Source organism: Sylvia atricapilla, chromosome 23 (assembly GCF_009819655.1).
Source record: "Sylvia atricapilla isolate bSylAtr1 chromosome 23, bSylAtr1.pri, whole genome shotgun sequence".
NCBI classification, from domain to species: domain Eukaryota; kingdom Metazoa; phylum Chordata; class Aves; order Passeriformes; family Sylviidae; genus Sylvia; species Sylvia atricapilla.
Window position 1 is genome coordinate 6,857,334 of NC_089162.1, and position 19,781 is coordinate 6,877,114.

Sequence of the window (19,781 nt, forward strand, 5' to 3'; positions counted from 1 at the left end):
CCCCCGGCAGTGTTTGTGTGCTGAGACGAGCAGCTTTTCTGGGGCAGGAGTGGTAAACTCCTGTTTGCTGCCCAGCACCTGCTGCAGCTGGGTCCCAGCCCTGGCTGAGCCTTTGGAGCTCTCTCACCGTGCCAGGAATGAGCCGGAGCACAGATGGGAGCTGAAGGTGAAGATGTTTGCGAATTCTTCAAAGCGAGCTCGGCTGGTACAAAAGGAGTCAGTGAAAACCTAACTGCTCCTGACAGGGAGAGCTGCAGTAATGCTGAACCTCATTTGAAATTCCCTCTAGGCTAAGTAAGGCTCTTCCTTTCATGTGTGCTGTTTGGATCCCTTCTGGGAGACCTTTCCTCCGCACCGTGCTCGGGTACGTGTGGTGTTGACAGATGATTAAGATGTGAAGTCTCTGAAATCAGAGGAAAGGCCCCAGTTTTGCATTGTGTGCTCAGGTGTTTATCCACATTGGTGTAATCATCTCAGCCTCACTTTCTGGCTCAGGACCAGCTGCCTCTTGCAGGAGTGAGGTGCCAGAAGGAAAACCAGTCCTTTACCGGTAGCAGTGCATTTATAGGGGATGGTCGTACTGGATTTGCTGGTGCCCTTAGAGGTCACTTTATGAGGCTCACTCTGTGCAGGCGAGGAGCAGAACATATCAGCAGACTCAAACCCTGTCCTGTGATTTGAGGAACCAGTGACTGCTGCTTTTGGACGTTTCCAAACCCCAGGGTCAAACAGCAGCACTGGGATGGAGCTGGGTTTTTGGGAATTTAGGTGGGGCAGACAACACCCCTGAGACAACATGTGGTGGGGAAGATGCTGGGGAAGATGGCCTTTGATGGGATCAAAAGGGGGGATTTTTTTTTTCTCCCAGCAGCTTATATAAAACAAACAAACAAAAAAACCCCAAACGATTTGCTGAGGTGCCTGTCTGGAGCGTGGGGCTGGGCTGGCGGGGCCACAGTGACCCTGGCTGCTCCCAGCAGATGCTGACACTGAAACCTGTGTGCTGGGGAGGTGAGTGGAGCTGGCCCAGCTCTGCTGTAAGACACAGGCTGAGTTCACGAGGGGACTGTGCAGAACCAGTGCCACTGGTGCTGGAGCCCTCCTCACACAGGGCTGTGGCTTCCCTGGCACTTACTTTGATGTCTTCCTTCCTCCCCTCCCTGTGATCTCCGTGTCTTGACTTTTCCAGGCACTTTTCTCCTATAAGAATATTAAACACACTTAAAAAACACTTAAATGCTAATGTGAAACCTGAAAAGAGGATGTCAAATGCACGAGGCACTCTGAAGACATGATGTCTCTGTAGAAGGGTTTGACCCCAGTAATCTAATTTGCTTTACATTTAAAATGATACTTCATTCTCCTATTATAAGGCTCTGTGTCATTGGCTCATAAAGATTACCATTTCTTGTCTTCCAATTGTAATAAATCCCATTCAAGCACCCTCTTGATTTGAAATTTGTCACGACAACATGCAGAGGGCACAGTTCCTGCGTTTTATGGCGCGGGTGCATTAGAGACTCATCTGCAGGAAGGATGATGCAAGAGCATAAAATGATTTGTCTCTTTCCTTTCTCAATTAGATACGTGTTTGAAAAAAAATATTTAAAAATCTGAATTCTAGGTTACTCCTTATTCTCCAGCAGTAAAAAGGCTGGGCTGGCAGGGGAGCCAGGCTGGCTGGATTGGCCCTGCCTTACCCTTACTCTGGGGAATAATCTGGTTTCTTTAAAACCATCTGAAAATATTTCATCTTGTTTCAGCAGACTGGGGAGCTTTAACCTTTCTGTTGGTGCTTGTCGGAGATGAGAGGAAAGTGAGTGTTTGGAGCCCACACCTTATCAGGCACTAAATGCCACAGTCGCAGCAGCTCCTTGTGCCGAAACACGAGGCTGGATCCGGGGCAAAAATGAGACTTTTGGGAAAACTCTGGTGTTCCAGGGGTGGAAACACCCCTGCCCCATATCAGGGGGAGTCAGAGCAGTGTCTCTCACCCCAGCCTGGCGTGAGCAGAGCTGGAGCCAGCCCACTCCTCTGGAGGGCTGGGACAGCAGCACATCAGGGCCATGGAAATGTTCTTTTTTTTGGGAGGTCTTGAATAAATCCATGCAAGAGACTTTGCTCAGGGAGAACTTTTATACTTTTAGTATCTGTTGTTCCTTGGGGTTTGGGTTTTTTTTTTCTTTTTAACAAAGGTTTTAGTTGAGCAAAGAATCCCATCTGTATGGCTTTTTTATTAAAAGATAAAAAGCTGGAGTTCACAGGAGTTAGCATTAAGTCACAGTCCGCAGCAATCCGAGGTACTCGCTGGCTGGGGACTCTCTCTGTTTATTTCAAATACCCCTTTATCATCCTGTTGAAAGAGCCCTGTGCTCTGTAAAGCTCAGCCAATTGAAAAAAGAATCAGATAATGAAGACTGATGCTGCACTGATGACAGCCCCTCAGATCTTCAATAGGATTGCTCCAAAATCAAAAGACTTTTGCGTTTTATTGTCACGCTCGTGGCTCAAAAATAATTAAATGGAATCTTTTAGCTCTAGAAACAAAAATGAAAATTTGAAAACAGCCCCCCACACCTGCAGGAAAGGGGCTAATGGGAATATCCAGTGGATATTGGGCTGCATTCTGTGTGAATTTGCAGGCTGTGCAGATTCTGTGTGAAAAGCTGGTGATTGCAGCGGGTGCCCAGCACGGGGGTGGGACAGAGGTGACACCACTGCTCTGGGTGACAGGACTGGGCACCAACCCCCCGAGCTCCCAGCCCGGATGGAGCTGGACCACCCCACATTCCCTTTGTCCTTGGCACAGCTCTGAGCTTCAGCTTCCGTTTTACCTCTGGAAACTTTGAACAAATTTGTTGCTCATTGCAGTGGAAGGCAGATAAATAAAATATATTGGGAGCGATTTGGGCTGTAACTAAACCCTGAATTTATAGAGGGAGAGCGTGGCCAACGACAACATTGTCACAGCACATGAAAGCCTGGAAATTAGGCTGTGCACTTTTACCTGATCTCTAAAGAGGCGTCTCTGGAGTGCCCAGGCTGGGGACAGGAGTGAGGAGATGCTCTGTGTCCCACTCCTGGTGTCCCACAGGAGGAGGGGACACGGCACACCCAGCAAGCACTGAGATGTGTTTCAGGCGAGGCATTAAATCCGAAATGCTATAACTTGATTATTTCCTCTGCAGACTCCTTTTGACAAAACTCCTCCATTTTCAAAGAGTTACACAGGATTTCGCCCCGCGCCGCTTTCATGTGGATTGTGTGGCTAAAGTTCCGTGCAGCTCTTTGAAAATTTCAGAGCCAGTGCTTTCCCCAAGATCGACAACTGTTTTATTTCTCTTGACAGAAAATGGGGAGAGAACAAACACTGCCAGGTGTGGGGGAAGCAGTTTGGTCATGGTCTCTGCAGCACCTTTAGTGTGAGGCTCAAAGAGCCACACAGGAATGGCAACTCCTGCTGTACCTGGACGAGTTCTGGCTCGCCCCTTTCCAGGGGGGAAAACTTGGGTGGCTTTGGGTTCTTTTTCCCTTCTTACACGAGTGTAGGAAACAGCACCTCGGCTCCCTTTGTCCATCTGTGAAACCAAGGAAAGGGAACTAATTGATCACTGGTTTTGTAATCCCACCCGAGAACAGCTTCTACCGAAGATTCTTCTGCAGTGGATGCAATTAGTGTCAGTTATTTATAATTAGCCTCCCCATGGGTGATGCTATGTCCCCTAAAACCGTTCCCAATGGTGGCAGAGGCAGGACTGGCACCAGTTTGCACCAGGATTGTTCCAATCCCTGGCCCAGTGTGTTGACAGCAGCTGCAGCTCATCCATGGATCTAAGGCTTCATCCTGCTTCCAAATGCCACTCCAAGCACATCCAAGGCACTGTCCTGTACTGTGCCACAGGAGGATGGAGCACAAATCACCTTTATCCTTCTCCTGCCTTTCTCTCTGTGTCTGAAACTGTGGGGCTTGGCTCTGTCTCTGGAATTATACCACAGATTGGAATTCTCATTTTTAAGTTCATTTCTGCTCTGATTTAAAGGCTGAATTAACAAACAATGGCTTATTTGGTTTAAAATGCAAAAACACCATCTGGTCTTTGAGATGTGCTAAACCACAGCGGGGGGAGCCAGAATGACACATGGGAAGGGTCTCCAAGTGGCAGGGGTGAGGCTCCCAGGAGGAATTCCTGCTGCTCTTGACCCGTGTCAAGGCAAGGAAAGCTGATCTCTGGTGTGGGCACCACCACAGCTGCAGCTGGTGGCCTGGGGACAGCTCGATTTCAGGGGATGCAGCACTTCAGCCTCACTGCTGGCAGCTCAGAGCAGCATCCTGGGAGCTCTCCCCTGTCCCTGGCCCCTCTCCTCGCCCTGATGCGAAGTTCTGGAGTGGCATCCACAGGCTTTATGCCTTACTCCAGAGCTGGCACGGCGCTTCCCACCATCCCTGACACTTCTGAGAGTCTCAGGAATGAGTGCCCACCCTGCCAGCAGGGCTCAGGGGGTGGCCTCACCCCAGAACACCCCCGATTACACCCCCGTGCTCGTGGGTCAGCTCAGTCTCTGTGGTCCTCTGTGCCCCAGCCCCTGTGCCCACGCTCCCAGCGCCACTCCTGGCTCTGTGCTGGCCCTGTGCTGGTGATTTGATTGAATACAGCCTTCAATCACTGCCAACGGGCCTCGCGCTGCTGCAGCATCACTGCTAAACACTCTGTGACAAATAATCTGAGGCTAAGCTTCCAGGACAGAGGAAATCGCTTTCCTCTTGAAATTAAAGTTGATGCATAATGGAAGGCACTAAGACATCTCCAGCAGGAACATCGCCAGTTTGAGTCCACCCCGAGCCCCTCTCCGTCTGCTGAACGAGACGCAGGAGGTGAGGGAAGTCATTTCCTAGAGTTCAGGATTTGCAATTTGCATTCTATAATCTCCTGGCCATTTACCAGCAGATAATTTGTCATGGTTTGCTTTAGCTGTTGTGATATCGATATTTATTATGCAAATTGTATTTCCTACTACTTATTGTCCTCACCCTCAGAATGCTCGAATTATTATAAACCTGTTTAGTTAATTCGGGTTGTGTCTCAATTGATGAGGGAGGCGCAGCGGGTCGCAGTGTGTGATCTCCTGCAGGGGGGCTGAGCTGTGATCAGGGACAGCCACACAGAGACCTGGGGGTGGGATGGCACAGCGGCCACTGGAGCTGCTCTGCTCCGTTTAGTGGGGCTGCAGTCCTCCTGGAGAGCAGGGAATTTGGGGTCCCTGACACACAGGGGCTGCAGTCCTCCTGGAGAGCAGGGAATTTGGGGGTCCCTGACACACAGGGGCTGCAGTCCTCCTGGAGAACAGGGAATTTGGGGTCCCTGACACACAGGGGCTGCAGTCCTCCTGGAGAACAGGGAATTTGGGGTCCCAGCACAAGACAAGAGCTTTCTCACTAACTGCGGTGAAGCTGGCTCAGTTATGGAATTGTCATGGCTGTGGCGGCCCAGGACTCTGCTTGTTGAGCAGGAAACAGATGTTTGGCATGGCTTTGGAGCAGAAAGGCTCTCCATCACGGGAGACAGAGTGGAATGGGGAAGTGGGGATACAGGGAGGGGGGATGCCCCAAACCGAGTCCCAGGCAGCAGCATTTTGGGTTTTCTTGGGTGTGAAACCAGCTTGGTTTCACATTGCAAAGGGTGAAAGCTCTCTCCAGCCCCACAGTGTGACTCAGTGCTTGCCCCGGGCGGTTTTAACCTCAAGCTTGGCAGAAACTGGAATGATAAAGTCGAACTGACAATTCACCTGCCTCAGGTTAACTTGGAATAACCTAATTAATAAGGTTGGGAATATTTGACATCTTCTGCGTTTGCTCCATTAACGCTTGCATGGACCCACTGTCAGCGATTCCGGGGTTCCACTCCTGGTGCCGTGGGTGGGGGCAAAGCTTGGCTCCTTCCCGGGCGGGATGAAGCCCCCGGTGACCCCGGCCGTGTGTCACGGTACCGCTGAGCTCTCAGGGGAACGGTACGGGCCGATTCCGGGGCTTTATCTCTTCATTTCCTCCGTTTAAAGCCATTGCGTGGCTGAGAAAACCGCAGAAAAGGTGGATTGTGGCCGGGCTGCGGTTACCGAGCCCCGAACCCCGCCGCAGGGCCCGTGGGCTCCGGTCCCGCCGCTGCCCCGGAGCCGCCGAGGCTCAACACCGCCTCCAGCGGCGCGGGGCCCGGCCCCGGGACATCACCGGGGGACACGGCTCCGGGACATCACCGGGGGACACGGCACCGGGACATCACCGCGGGGCCCGGCCCCGGGACATCACCGGGGGACACGGCACCGGGACATCCCCGGGGGACACGGCACCGGGACATCACCGGGGGACATGGCATCGGGACATCACCGGGGGACACGGCACCGGGACATCCCCGGGGGACACGGCACCGGGACATCACCGGGGGACACGGCACCGGGGCATCACCGGGGGGCCCGGCCCCGGCACATCACCGGGGGACACGGCACCGGGACATCACCGGGGGACATGGCATCGGGACATCACCGCGGGGCCCGCACCGGGACATCACCGGGGGACACGGCACCGGGACATCACCGGGGCACACGGCACCGGGACATCCCCGGGGCACACCGCCCCGCCAGGGGGATGCCCGGGGACAGAGAGGGGACACAGAGCCCGGGGGGAGCCCCACGCTGCTGCAGGCGGGGATGCTGAGCGGATACTCCGGGCACGGGGAGCGCGGGCGGGGGGCACGGCGGGCTGTACCCCGGGAGGAGGAGGCTTTGGGGCTGGGAGGGGGACACGACACCCTGGAAAAGGGGAGGCTGGGGCCGGGCAGTGCGGGGCCGGGCAGCGCAGGGCACGGCGGCACAGGGCACGGCGGTGGCACAGGGCTGGGCGGCACAGGGCTCGGTGGCCCCGGACTCGGCGGTGGCACAGGGCCGGGCGGCACAGGGCTCGGCGGTGGCACAGGGCTGGGCGGCACAGGGCTCGGTGGCCCCGGACTCGGCGGCTCCGGGCTCGGCGGTGGCACAGGGCTCGGTGGCCCCGGACTCGGTGGCCCCGGACTCGGCGGTGGCACAGGGCTCGGTGGCCCCGGACTCGGCGGTGGCACAGGGCTCGGTGGCCCCGGACTCGGCGGCTCCGGGCTCGGCGGCTCCCGGCACGGCCCCGCCATGGCGCTGCCGCCCGCCCGGGGCTCGGGCCCGCCGCGCTCGGTCCCGCCCGCGGCCCCCGGCCGGCGCGGGGCGTGTCGCGGGGCGTGTCGCCGTGTCCCCGCCCCGTGACGCGCCATCTCCCGCGGGCGGTGCGCGGCGGTGGCAGAGCGAGGCAGGTGCCGGCGATGGCGGGTCGCGCCCAGCCCAGCGGCCCCGCGGGCAGCGGCGCCCCGGGGCTCCTCCCGCTGCTGCTGCTGCTGCTGTCCGCCGCCGCCATCATCCCCAGAGGTAGGCGCCGGGGCGGTCGGGCCGTGCCGGGGCGGGGGGTGGCGGTGCTCGGGCGTCGCGGCGGCGCTCGGCTCGGCCCCGGTGGCGGCGGGTCCGGGGCCGGCCCCGCTTCTCCCCGGGCCGTGGCCGGAGCGTGCGGCGCTCCCGGGGAAGCGCCTCCGGCGGCGGCGGCGGCGGCGGCGGCGGGTTCACCCGCGCGTGGCGCGGGCGGCCGCTCTCGGTTTCCATGGAAGCGGCTTCTCCCGCTGCCCGGGGGGTCATCAGCGGCCCCGCAATTAAAAACTAATTGCTTTGCGCGCCCCCTCTGTCCCCCCCGCTCTCCGCCCCCCCGGGGTTTGCGGCGGCGCGGGGATGCTGCGCCCCTGCGGGAGCGGGGAACCTGTTGGAATCTGAGTGGAACTTGCGCGGCGCTTCGCTCTCCCTCTTCCTCCCCGTCTCCCTCTTCCTCCCTTCCCTGCCCTCTGTCCCCTTCCTCCGCTGCCTCCCCCGGTGCCCCGTGCCGCAGCCGCGCCCCCCGCCCAGCTGGGCGCGCTCGGGCCGCTCGCCGGGCTCGGCTAATTAACTGAGGCTAACGAGGCCCCCCGAGCGGGGCCGGTTGGGTGCCCTCCGCGGCGCCCTCGGGGTGCGGTGTCCCCGGGGCGTTGGGCGAGCCGCTCTCCGAGGCTGGCACCGCTCCCCGCCGAGCCCGGCAGCCGCAGCGGCGACCCGCGCTCGTGTCCGATGGCTTCGGTTCGAGCATCCCCCGTTAGAGCCGTTCGCGGTTCCGGTGTGTCCGTGGGGCGGCGCGGGGCCGCTCGGCCCGAGGAGCGGCTGCTGTGTCCGGGATGTTTGGGAAGAACAAGAGGCCATTGAGCGATCTGTTGAATCCCGCTCGTAGGAAAGGGGGGACGGAGGGGCCGCCAGCCCGGCGAACAAAGAGCTTTATTCACAGGCTGTGTACATGTCCATGCCTTCCCCGCTCTTCCCGGGCGGCCTTTTCGGTGGGATGGCGGTGGGGGGAGAGCGCCGGGGTCGCTCTGAGCTTGCTGGGGCTGTGCCCGGGGCCGGTGCCCTCCCGCCGGCTCCGAGCGGGGCCGAGCTCCGCAGCTGCGCTGGGCAGCGCTGGGCAGCCCCGGAGGGCGGCTGTGCCCGAGCCCGTGTCGGGGGAGCCGGAGCGGTGGTGGGGAGCCGGAGCGGTGGCAAGGAGCCGCCGTGGCCAGGAGAACGCTCCGCTCCGGCTCCCCAGCGCCCGGGCTCCTGCGCTCGGTGTGTTGTTAGCTTCTCAGATGTCTCGTCACAAGGTGCTGTTTGTGTGTTTGGTGTTTTTCGCCGCCTGGTGAGTCTCCCGCCGCTGTGACCCGGGGACCCTGGTACTGAGAGACGCCCAGATTGGAAATACGAGCCCTGCTCTAGGACGGCCGCCTCCATCCTTTGTTTTGCTGTCTTGCTCACCTCAGATTCTCTAAGAGCAGTTTTTAGCTGGAGGCCAGAGTGTGATGGACCGGCAGCTCAGCCTGTTCACCGCTGCCCAGCCAGCGGGTGGAACTGTGATTCGGGATCGCAGAGCTGCTGAAGGGAAACAAAAGCAGGGCTGGGTGCTGGCTCGCAGTGCCTGTGCCTGACCCGTGCACTGGTGTGAGCCGAGGTTGTGCTGCTTTAGTGGAAGACAGATATTTGGTGGTTGTGGTGCTGTATTGTGAATCGCGGGATAAAATCCCAGACCGTCTGCGTTTAGGCGAAAATTTTCTTACAGTTGAGGACCTTTTTTTCCTTTTTTTCTCCCCCCCCTTCCATCTGTGTTTCCAAGCTCTCAGTGTTAGCTTCACTGCGAAGACAGAATCAGAATGAGCGTGGCAGCAGCGCCGAGCGCTGTGGTTGTGTCTCCCGCACGGTCGCCACCCGAGGCACAGCGGTGCCAGCGCTGTGTCACCGCCGTGGTGGCACCCCGTGATGCGGAGCGGGGCTGAGGGCTCTGCTGCTCCTTTCACGGGGGAGATCGAACGGCAATAGGCAGCATTGGGATTGGTTCGAGCTGAGCCGGCAGCCTGGGCTGAGCCTGTGCCATCGGGTGGATCCGTGCGTTTCTGCGGTTCCTCTCCGGCTGCTCCCGACGCTTTGCAGCCGATGGAGCTGCCGATGGCCCCGTGAGCAGGGCGAGGGCTGGGGAGCGCTCTCGGCTCACTGAGGCGGCGCTGGGCTGGGACTCGGAGTCTGTGTGCGCTGGCACTCGGCACTTCAGGGGGAACAACTTCCCGGCAGAAGCCACAGGAGGTATTTGGAGACGGCGCTGGCGTGGAGCTGTGACCCCATCGTGGCACGGAGCTGCGAGGGGCTGGCCGGGGTGGCCGTGGCTGCGGGCTCCGTGTCTGCCGGCCCGGGAGAAGCCCCCGTGATGAAGGCAGGGTGCGCTCCCCGCACGGCTGCGCTGAGCCGGGCTCCTCTGTAAACACAGAGTGAGTTTCCAAGGAGCCTTTGCATGCAGGCGAGGCGACTCCGCTCGTCGCTGGCCTTCAGCAACACGCGCTGCGTTCTGCATGCGACGCGAACGCCGGCGGGGAAGGGGCTGGGGAATAAAGTGATCCATCTGGGTTGCAGCTTGGGCTCATTTGTCTTGCGTGTAGGCAGTCGAGCCCAGGTTTATAAGCACGACAATCTGCTTTGAAACCACTGCCAAGGAGGCTCCTGAGGATGGGAAGGCGAGGAGATGGCTGTGCTCCGTGCGTGCTCCGCTCCGAGGAGGGGGCGGCCGTCGGCACCTTCTGCAGGACAGGATGGACATCCCGGGGTGGACACTGCCGGGCTGGACACTGCCGGGGTGGACACTGCCGGGATCCCCCTGGCACGGGGGGTGACAGGAGGCCGCCGAGGAGCCGTGCTGCCCCGGGGACCCCCGGCCGTATCAGCGGCCGTCCTGCCGATGCTGCGCCGCCGTCGCCTTTGTTTGCCCTGCGCTGTCTCTCCTGGTGTGTAAATAAAGGAGGCTTTGTAATCAAACAGCGCTGGCTCCTCGGCCCGGCGCTTGGCGAGCCTTCCCCCGGCCCTGCCAGCGCCGGTGGGGCCGTGTCTGTGCCATCGGTGAGCTCCCTGCCCTATTGCTGGGCGGAAAATGGGTCAGCTCCTTAACCCTGCGTCTGCCTGCGGCCACCCGGAGTAAAGCCTGTGTTCCAGCCAGGATACACCCTCTCTTTGAATGGACCATCCAAGCGCTCCTCAGAACACATTTGCTGGTAGAAAGCAAACCCACCTTCCTGCGTGTAGGCAGAGTTTTCTGGATGTTTCTCTCGAATGGCTGTTTTTCTAGGGATTATTGTCAGACTTTGTTACAGGGGTTTTGACAACCTGTTCCTCTTCTGGGTTTTGGTAGCAGTTGGTGGTGATTCTGTCAGGGAAGCAGAGGCTCCCTCCTGTATCCAAACATCTCGGCTCCTGTCTGCAGCTCCAGATCTGAGCAGGCTCCAGGAGCGTGAGGCTGCAGCCTGCCCTGGAGCCGAGCCAGGAAGTGAATGCTTAACACAGTGCTTTGAGAGCACAAGCAAAGCTGGACACGCAGCCAGTGTCTACTGAGAAATTGGATGCTACGTGTTTAAAAAAATAAGTTGTGCTTGTTCCTCCGGGGGACATTGTGAGGTGCAAACCCACCAGCGCTAAATAAAGGGACGCTGTGGAAACCTGCCATGAAGGAGAGACCCCAGGTGGAATGTTGTAATTAGGAGTGGTATGTACTTGTTTAAGTTCCATAAATCAGTCTCCTTCCCGGGATGTAATTGCACGCTGCAGAGAGCAGCTGCTGCTGCGGTTCCTGGGGAGCTCCACCACAAATGCTTTGAAGGTCGCCCAGCGTGGGCTCAGGGCTTCAGGGCAGCGTGCTGGGGAAGAGGCTGGGTTTGGATGCGTGGCAGGAGAGCTGGAAGGGAAATGGCAGGAGGCTTTGCTCTGAGCTCGGGCCATTGGAAGGCGGTGAGCTGCGGGCTGGTGCCCGGCCCTGCCCCGCCGACATCAGCCGCCGTTTGTGGTTCAGCTACGGGCTGGATTTAGTCATTGCAGTGTTTAATTTGCAAGGGCAGGGTGAGCCCCAGCTGTGATACTGTGGCCGCAGGCGACTCCTCTGATGGCCCTGCCCGTGTGTGACCACCACCCGCCTGCTGTCAGCCTTTTTTGCTGTGAAAACAGTTTTTTTTCTTCTTCCCGGCGTCCTCGTTACCTGTTGAACCTCTAGGTTTTCCTGCTGTGTTGCACATCAGGCTCTTGCGTCTGGAGTTGGGTGTTGGGGAGCCCAAACCACTGTGTGCTGCTGGATGAGGCTCTGAAAACCTGAATTTCGTGTCAGTCTTTTTCACCCATTCCAAATTGCAGCTAGGAATACAAATCCCCAAGGAGATTTGCTTCTCGGAGTTTCTCGGAGCCGTGGCTGAGCCCACACCACACGCTCACCCGCACAATGTGGCTGGTGGCTGCTTGCATTCAAAATGCCTGGCTGGGTTGTACCAGGGACATTTGCTGCCCTCCACTCCTGGTTATTTTAGGCCAACAATGTCCCTCTGTGGGGTTGGGCTGGCTATTTTTACTCTGCGGTGTGGTTTTAGTTTACTGTCTTCTTCTGCGGTTTAAAAACTTGAGCATTACAAAGACTCTGCCCTTACCAAATTCTCAAGGTGAATCAGTAGAATATTTGATACCCCATTAAGTTCCAGTCTGAAGGATCAAAGAGATACTTAGGCACATCTCTTTGCTCAGAGATATAAAACTTTTGTGGGCTGTAGCTTAAGTGGAAAATGTCTTTAGTTTTGCTTTTTTAGGTACTGTTTTGTCCCTGGAAGTGCTGGCAGCTCCCTCGTCAGTGCTGGCAGCTGGTGTTGTCTGTTTGCTGACAGTCTCACATGCAGGTGCTGCCTCCTGGCAGGTCTGTGGTGGGTTTGCTTTAGTCCTGCCCGTGTTTGTGGGTCCTGCCCGAATGACACAGCCCAGTTCCCCCTCCCCTCTTAGGGCAGTTCCAGTCAGGTGCCAGCGTTGGAGGGGGAATAGTCTCTTTACAGTAAACGACTGCCAGTATTTTTTAAAGCCCAGGTGTGCATTTGGCAGTGGGAGAAAGTTGTGTTAGAAACTCTGCTCCTCTGCCAATCCCAGCTGTGAAGTTTGCCCTGAGCAGTTACTCCTGGCATGAGCCTTCCCTAGGAAATGTCCCGTTTTCTGGAGCCCTGGGCTGAGCAGTGGCAGCCGTGGGGGATGGAGATCTCTGCCTGTGGGTCGGGGAGATGCCAACAGGCATCAGAGCCAAGGCTGCCTGCAGGGTCACCTCCTGAAGTTGTGCTCAGACTTGAGGAGTCGGGTGTATAAACCCCTGGGCTCAGGTTACGTCTGGAATAAACCTCTCTGATCTCGTGGTGTCCTCTTTTAGCAGTTAGTGAGTGCCTGAATGTGATTTATGATCTCCTCCAAGGTCTGCTTCCCGAATGGAAATGCCAGTGCATTCCCCACGTTGTCAGCAGGGCTCTCGGGGCAGTGGCTGTCACTGCACCTCTGCAGTGGGGGCCTTCCCTTCCCAGAGATCCACGTGGGTGCTAATCCCAAATGTGGTGATTCTTGGAGCTGAGAGATCTCAACATCTGGTACAGAAACAGACCTTTTTGTTAGAGCAGTAATGCTGTTTATGGAGATGAATTTTTCATGGACAGCATGAGACCGTACTGGGGCTTGGCAAGCTCCAGCAAGGCTGGTCTGGGATCGCTCTGCCCTGCCTCTTCTGGTGTTTTGGGTGGGGTCCGGTGTGTCCTGGGGACCTCTGTGACACCACACCTGCAGGGTGGGTGCATCCCAGACCCCCGCTCCTGTCCAGCTCTTGCAGTGTCTATCCCCTCTCCAGGGTGTGACAGGAAGAGAGAAATATGAAGCAGCAAAGTGACATTCCCTCCCTCCCCTTCTCCCCCCGTGCAGCAATAGAAATACGAGTCTGAGTCTGCAGCGTCAAAAGAGAGATCAGAGTAATCGGATCAAGCATGAGGAACTGCTTGTTGCCGCTTCCCTGTTTTTAAATGAGGCTGCCTGGCAGCTTCCCTGGCAGAGCACTTTCAACATGACTCGTGTTCAGCTTTGGAGCTGGGGTTGCAGCAAAGTCGGGCTCTCTGAGAATTGGGCTGGAAAGGGAACTTCCTGCGTAGCCTCTGGGCTAACACACAGAAATAAAGGCTCCCTGTGCCCCCACGGCCCTGGGTTTGTAGCCGAGCAGAGGCACATCTGTCCCTAATTCTGCAGAGAGAGCGCTCTCACTTCGTGCATTTATCACAGTGATGCTGCTCTGGGGTGTGCTCCGTGATGCCAGTACATCCCTGACCTTGGAAAAGCACGGTGGCTTTCTCCAGAGCCATTCCTGCCTCGCTGCCCTGGTGTGGCACAGGGTCATTCCGGGCAGCAGCTGCCCTTTTGTCTATGAGAGGGGTTGAAATGGCCCAGCTGGGTCAAACCAGGGGGGAGAGCTGCTGCAAAGGCTGCTCTTCCTGCAGTGCCTGTGTGAGTGCAAGTGTCCATCCATCCATCCATCCATCCACCCCAGTCCTTAATGCTGGCAGTGCTCCAGAGGAGCTGGACAGTCGCCTGCAGTGCTGCAGTGGCCATGGTCACAGAAACCTGTGTTACTCCACAGAGCTTGATTGTGAGGTTGTTCAGCTAATCCTGGCTGTTTTCATAGTAAAGAGAACCTGAAATATCCACATTTAGGGAGCTGCTGCTGTAGCTGGGTTTGTTTTGCATTCTCATTCTCAGCTATTTTGCTTGAAAACATGGTTGGAAGGATTTGTCTGTGCTCCCGTTGCCTCTTTGACGTCTTCATTCACGTTGGCTGATGCAGGCAGGGTGTTAGACGCTTGGTGGAAGCAGGGAAGCTCCCAAGGGTTGCCCCTCCTGCTTTTCCCACTCTGTATGGAGTTAGTCGGTGTTTTCAGCTGTTTGAGGACGGCCCCTGCAGTGCATTCACGGGCTCTTTGGGCAGAAAGGCTGGTTTGGGTGCTGGTTTGGGTGCCGGCAGCTCTGTGGAATCCTGGTGCCAGGATCTCTGCTGCTCCCTCGGGAAGGCTGTGCCTGCCGGGGTGACAGTGCCCAGGTCCCGGTGCCACCTCCCGTTGTGGTGTCCTGCTGCCAGCCTGACTGGGCTGGGGAAGCTGGGGACAGCCATCAGAGCCATCAGCTTTGTCAGCAGAGCTGCTGGGACACTGGGTTTGTCCGGCTTGTCCAGGGTGGGCACAGCTGGAGCGAACAAAGCCAAAGCCCCGTTTGCCTGGGAAGGGCTGTCGTGGTGTGGGCTCGGCACAGCTCCGGGTCTCCAGGCAGAGTCATCCTTCGCCACCCTCGTGTGTTGCTGTGCAGTCTGACAGGCAGAGATGGTTTGGCAGGAGGATTCCTGTCCCGGTGGGCAGCAGGCAGCACAGATCCCTGTCTGGAGCAGAGCAGGCTGCCGGGCACTGTGACACCCCTGTCCCCTCTAGGTGCTTGCAGTGATCCTGCTGGGATGACCAGTGTCACCTGCTCCTGCCTCCTGTCCACGGTCACTGCTGGAGGGTGAACGCAGGGGAGATTTCTCTTGGTGCATAAAATGTGAGTGTGATTTCCCCTTTGGCACTTTTCTGCCCTTCGTTCGCTGTGATTTTACAGGCTGCTTCGAATGAAGGCTTGCATCCCTCAACCTCTGTGTCTGCAGGGTCACGACACACCGTGGCTTTTGTTGCCCTGCCGTGGATAAAGACCAGATTTCCTCGGCTCCTGCTCCGTGGGTGGCTCCGAGTTACTCATCCCGAGGAGGCAGAGCCACCGAGAGCGAATCCCACGCCGGGGTTGCTGAGCTCTGTCCACACAAACTGCTTTCCCTTCGATTTAAAGGTCTTACAGCCTTAATCGTTGCATAGAATCTTTAGCAGAAGGCAGAGGTTTAATCAACTCCCCGGATCCATAAGTGCCAGGTATTGCTTCCTCAGCACGAGGAGCAGAGCTCCCCTCTCTCCCTGGGAAGGGTGGAGATTAAAGTGGGATAGACAGGAGATTAGCAGTGGTCCCTTCAGACATCGCCGGGGAAAGGGGAGACGCTCCGAGGTGAGGAATAAAGGAAATACTTGGAGGCAGATCACTTACTGCTCTGTAGGAGCCCGTGGAGCTTTGTAAACAGAGGGTTTACAGCAAACCCAGTGCTGTGCCTCTTAAATCACTCTGGGGGAATTTTGGATGCACGGTTAAAGGATGCCTCGCTCCTGCAGGCTCTCATTAGCAGGTTCTGGATCCAAAATTTTCCTGTTAACACGATGTGTGTGGAATGCGGCTCAGGAAGGTCGGTCCAGCTCTCGGGTTTGGGATACTCTGTTTTGCATTGAGGTTGGCTGGATCTATTGTTCCCATTCCTGTTTTGGAGAGGGGAGGTTTACCAAGAGTCCCGTTAAGTGGGATTTCAGTGTTTGCCACAGAATGACTCTTTCTCAGCTCCTACAAGAATAAATATCTCGTGGGCAACCTGTTGTATTCACAAGTCACTGTTTTCTTCCTCTCCTTCCTCTCATGCACAGCGCCCCTCTAAATCTGACTTCTTTGGACAAGGCAGGACAAGGAAATGAAATTAGTTCTCTGTGGGGGTCTGTGGGGGTGTAAAAATCCTGTCCAAAGGTAGGGAATGACTGAAACGTTCCTGCAGGAAATAATGAGGATTAATAAGCTATTTTCAGCCTGGTCATTTGCTTCTTCCCAGGGAAAGCCCAGTGGAGTGGCTAATCCAGTGGTTATCCTGAGGGATGAGGGGGTTTTGTGCTGGAATTAATGTGGATGTTGGTGGGTGTGCGTGGACAAGGAGGATAGTGGAGGAAAGAGGTGGGATCATTCCCTTCTCCTTCTGGATTTCACTGCCCAAAGAGCAAATCCTGCTGAAAACTGTCGCTGAATCCTCTGGGAAAGCTTTGGAAATGCAGCTCCTCGTTGCTTTATGTAAAATGTCTTTGTAGCAGTTGAGGATGCCAGCGTCCATTAAAGACACAATCCAAAGCCATGTGAGAGTTTTAATAACTTGGTATTTTTGTTGTGCCAAAAAATCCAATTACATACGGAATCACTTTTCCTTTATAAAGGTCTGGGAAAGTGTTTGCCTAAACTGCTGTAGAAGCGGCATTTCAGTGAACCAGCTGAAAAGTCATTTTTGTCAGTTTAATGGGTGTAATAAAATGATCCATCTTGGGGGAGGGTGAGGGAGGGGGACAGAAAAGCCTCTCTGAAATTGGGATCTTTTAATTTTAAATTGGTTCCTAGGATTTATAAGGATTGCAAAGGCAGATGGAGAAGGAAGAGCTCTGGGTAGGTGTTGAAGCAGCTTGTCCCTGTTTTTCTGAGAAATATACCGATCCTGTCGATGAAATGTTTACGAAGTGGACACAAAATATACACGTATTTACAGAAAATGCACAAAGGCAGTTACAGAAGGTGGTGTGGGTGGCTGGGGGCTCGTGGCTGTGCCAGGCAGGGTGGCCCTGGGGCTCTGCCATCGTGTCCTCAGTGCTGTCAGTGACCCTGGAGTGCTGTCGCTGCTTGTTTCCCACCCAACGTGGTTTTGTTTGTCTGCTCTCCTCTTGGAGCAGCTTTTTTCAGCCTTCATTTGTCCAGATGATCAGCATGCAGAGGAGAGCTGCCTGGTATTTACATGATTTAGTTGTAAATATGGTTAAGTGTTGATAGATATTGTTGTCATAAGTGCTTACAGCTCCTGGACTGATTACTGAATTTCTTATGTGGAAATCTGTACAAGCTCGGCGTGTGAGCAGCTTCCCAAGGGAAGTGCAGGGCAGGAGCTTGTGGTTTCCATGTGGAAATCAAAGCCCAGATGTGGCTGGAGTGGGTGAATTTATGGGGGAAGTATTGTCGGGTTTGGCTGGCGACAACTGGGGTTCCAGGGCTGTGATGAAGGGAAAATAAAAGGCCCTTGTTCCCTGTTTTTGTGGGAACAGATGCTGTTCTGTGCCGCAGCCATTCGAGGCTGATGTGCACAGGGAACATCTGTAGGGTTATACACCAGGGGCTCGGGCTGAGGGATGTTCGTCGCTGCCACTGGGCTGAGGGAACAAATGTGTTATTTGCTGGTAGTTTTATTTTTAATTGACTAATAGGCTCTGCTTGAACCGCCCTTGTTTAGCAGTCTCCTTCCCAGAACGTTTTACATCCCTCCTCCGAAACCTGGATTTGCGAGCGAGTATTTCTGGGAAACGTCTCTCTGGACGCAAAAAGCCTGGATTTGGCAGAATCCTCTCCAAAGGGTGAGGATTGTGGAGGGCTCTGCAATCCCGATCGTGGCCTCGAAAAGCTGCAGATCTTTGCCCACAGAAAGGGAGATTTGTGCGGCGATCGGAGTCCTGAGGTGGGGAACAGTTATCGGGATAAAACACGGGAGAAGCCGCCCGTGTTGTGTGCGGAGGGGATTTGTGGATGTGATGTTCAGCTCAGTGCTGAATTTAGGGCAGAGATAAAAGCCTCTCCCCACGCCGATGTGCTTCCCTGTGTAATGCAGCAGTGCAATCCTCACGGCTGGGCTGTGGGAAGGGAACCTGGGAGCTGCATCCCGGATCCTGCGGAGGCACAGGCAGCACCTCCGTGCCCACCCTTCCCACCTGTGCTTCTGGCTCTAGAGCCACTTCCTCGGGAATGCAGGCGAGTTGGAGGGAGCCTCTGCTCCCTTCCAGCAAATCCCATCCCTTTGGAGGGAGCTGGAGCAGCAGGCAGGGATCCGCAGCCAGGTTTGACACTCGGTTTGACTCTCAGCCCCTTGATTCAGGACTGTTTTGCCTTAAGGGGGGAAAAATCCCAAAAACCCCTGTACTTGTGGGGTCAGCAGGGAATGGAGAAGAGGAGCCCCAAGTACTTAGTATGGGCAGTGTGAGCTTTGCGGAGCCACACATCCAGATGGATTACATGAGGAACTTGACATCTTGTTTAAAAACAAATCATTCATTATGTAGCAGTGAATAATCAAGCATTACAGTTTCATCTCTGGAGGTTCCTTTTTTGGTTGGAATTTTGATAGTTCAGTAATTAAAAGCTGTAAGCTATTACACTGTCTACATGTTGATCAATTGGTAATTAAAAAGTTGATGATAGATATGGTATTTCTTGGGACTGGTTGGTTACGGTCAGATTTCCTTCGTGTGTTTTGAAAATCGTCGTTTAACTTAACACTTAAGCGTTTTTCAATATTCATGGGCTGTTTTACTTGATTTTTATAAATGCCTTTTAATGATCACAATTTGCATATGGTAATTTAGAATCAGGGAATCGTTTAGGTTAGAAAAGCCCTGTAAGATCATCGGGTCCAGCCATTAACCCGGCGCTGCCAAGGCCACCACTAAATCATGTCCCCAAGTGCCACATCCACACAGCTTTTAAATCCTTCCCAGGGTGGTGACCCCCCTCTAGGCAGCCTGTGCCAGGGCTGGACAACCCTTTAAGGGAAGGAATTTTGCCAGTGTCCAGCCTAAACCCCTCCTGGTGCAGGGGAAGCCTGTGGCTCTGCTGAGGCGGTTGGAGGTGAGTTTGATAACACAATCAGGGATAAAGCAGTCCAAAATGAAGGAAAACTGGGTTGGTAATGGCCTCTGTGATGGAAGATTCATTGCTTCAGGAGTCTAATCTGAGACCAAAATGAAGCCCAAACCTGACAGTCTTCAGAGCATAATGCAAGATTTACTGCTCTGCCACGCTCAAGAGATTAAAAAAAAAAAAAAAATCCCAAACAGCCACCCTCCAAACCACCCTTCCAGCACCTGAAAACTTGGGGAAGCAAAGAGATTTTGCTTCTTTTGAGTTAAAAAAAAAACCAAACAGAATAACCCCCAACAAAATGTTTTTGCCCTGTGTTTGCCAAAGCATGCAGAGTGCTCTTCCCAGCTCCTGTGGCCCCGCGTGGAGCTGCTGGGGGAGGATTTGGGGGAGGATCTGGCAGTGAGGAGTGTGATGGTGTGGGATCCTCGCCCTGCCGAGGCCATGCCCGTGCTGCCTGGAGGCTGCTCCGGGGCGTTTGCTGGGTTGGGAATGCTGGGGCTGGGCTGGCGCCGTGCCCCACCGGAGCTGCAGCCCTGGCACTGCTCACCCAGCCTGGCGTGCACAGGGACAGCTGTCCCTGCCAGCCTGACCCAGCACAAAGCACCTTCCCGTGGAGCCTGTGGGTGCTGGGGAAGCCTGGAATGGCAGGGAGCTCGTGTCTGGCTGCACACCTCAGGAGGTGCCTGGTTTGGGTCGTGGTGATGCATCCTTGGCACTGGACTGGTGCAAGGAGCCAGACAGTGAAATCCCCAAAGACTGGATCCTTCCAAAGGGTGAACCCCCTCCCAGCCCTCACCCCTGGTCCCTGGGATGTCCTT

The 19,781-nt window shown here is 55.9% G+C and overlaps 1 protein-coding gene across 6 annotated transcripts in view; it reads left to right on the forward strand.

Moving 5' to 3' along the window:
- Positions 1-7,316: 7,316 nt before the first annotated feature.
- CADM1 (cell adhesion molecule 1) overlaps positions 7,317-19,781 on the forward strand; it is a 133,786-nt gene continuing 121,321 nt past the window's right edge. For all 6 annotated transcript variants that reach the window (XM_066334840.1, XM_066334841.1, XM_066334843.1 and 3 more), the window contains exon 1: positions 7,317-7,437. In XM_066334840.1, coding sequence (XP_066190937.1) covers positions 7,335-7,437 — 103 coding nt within the window. In that variant the 5' untranslated portion in view covers positions 7,317-7,334. The remainder of the gene's footprint in view (positions 7,438-19,781) is intronic.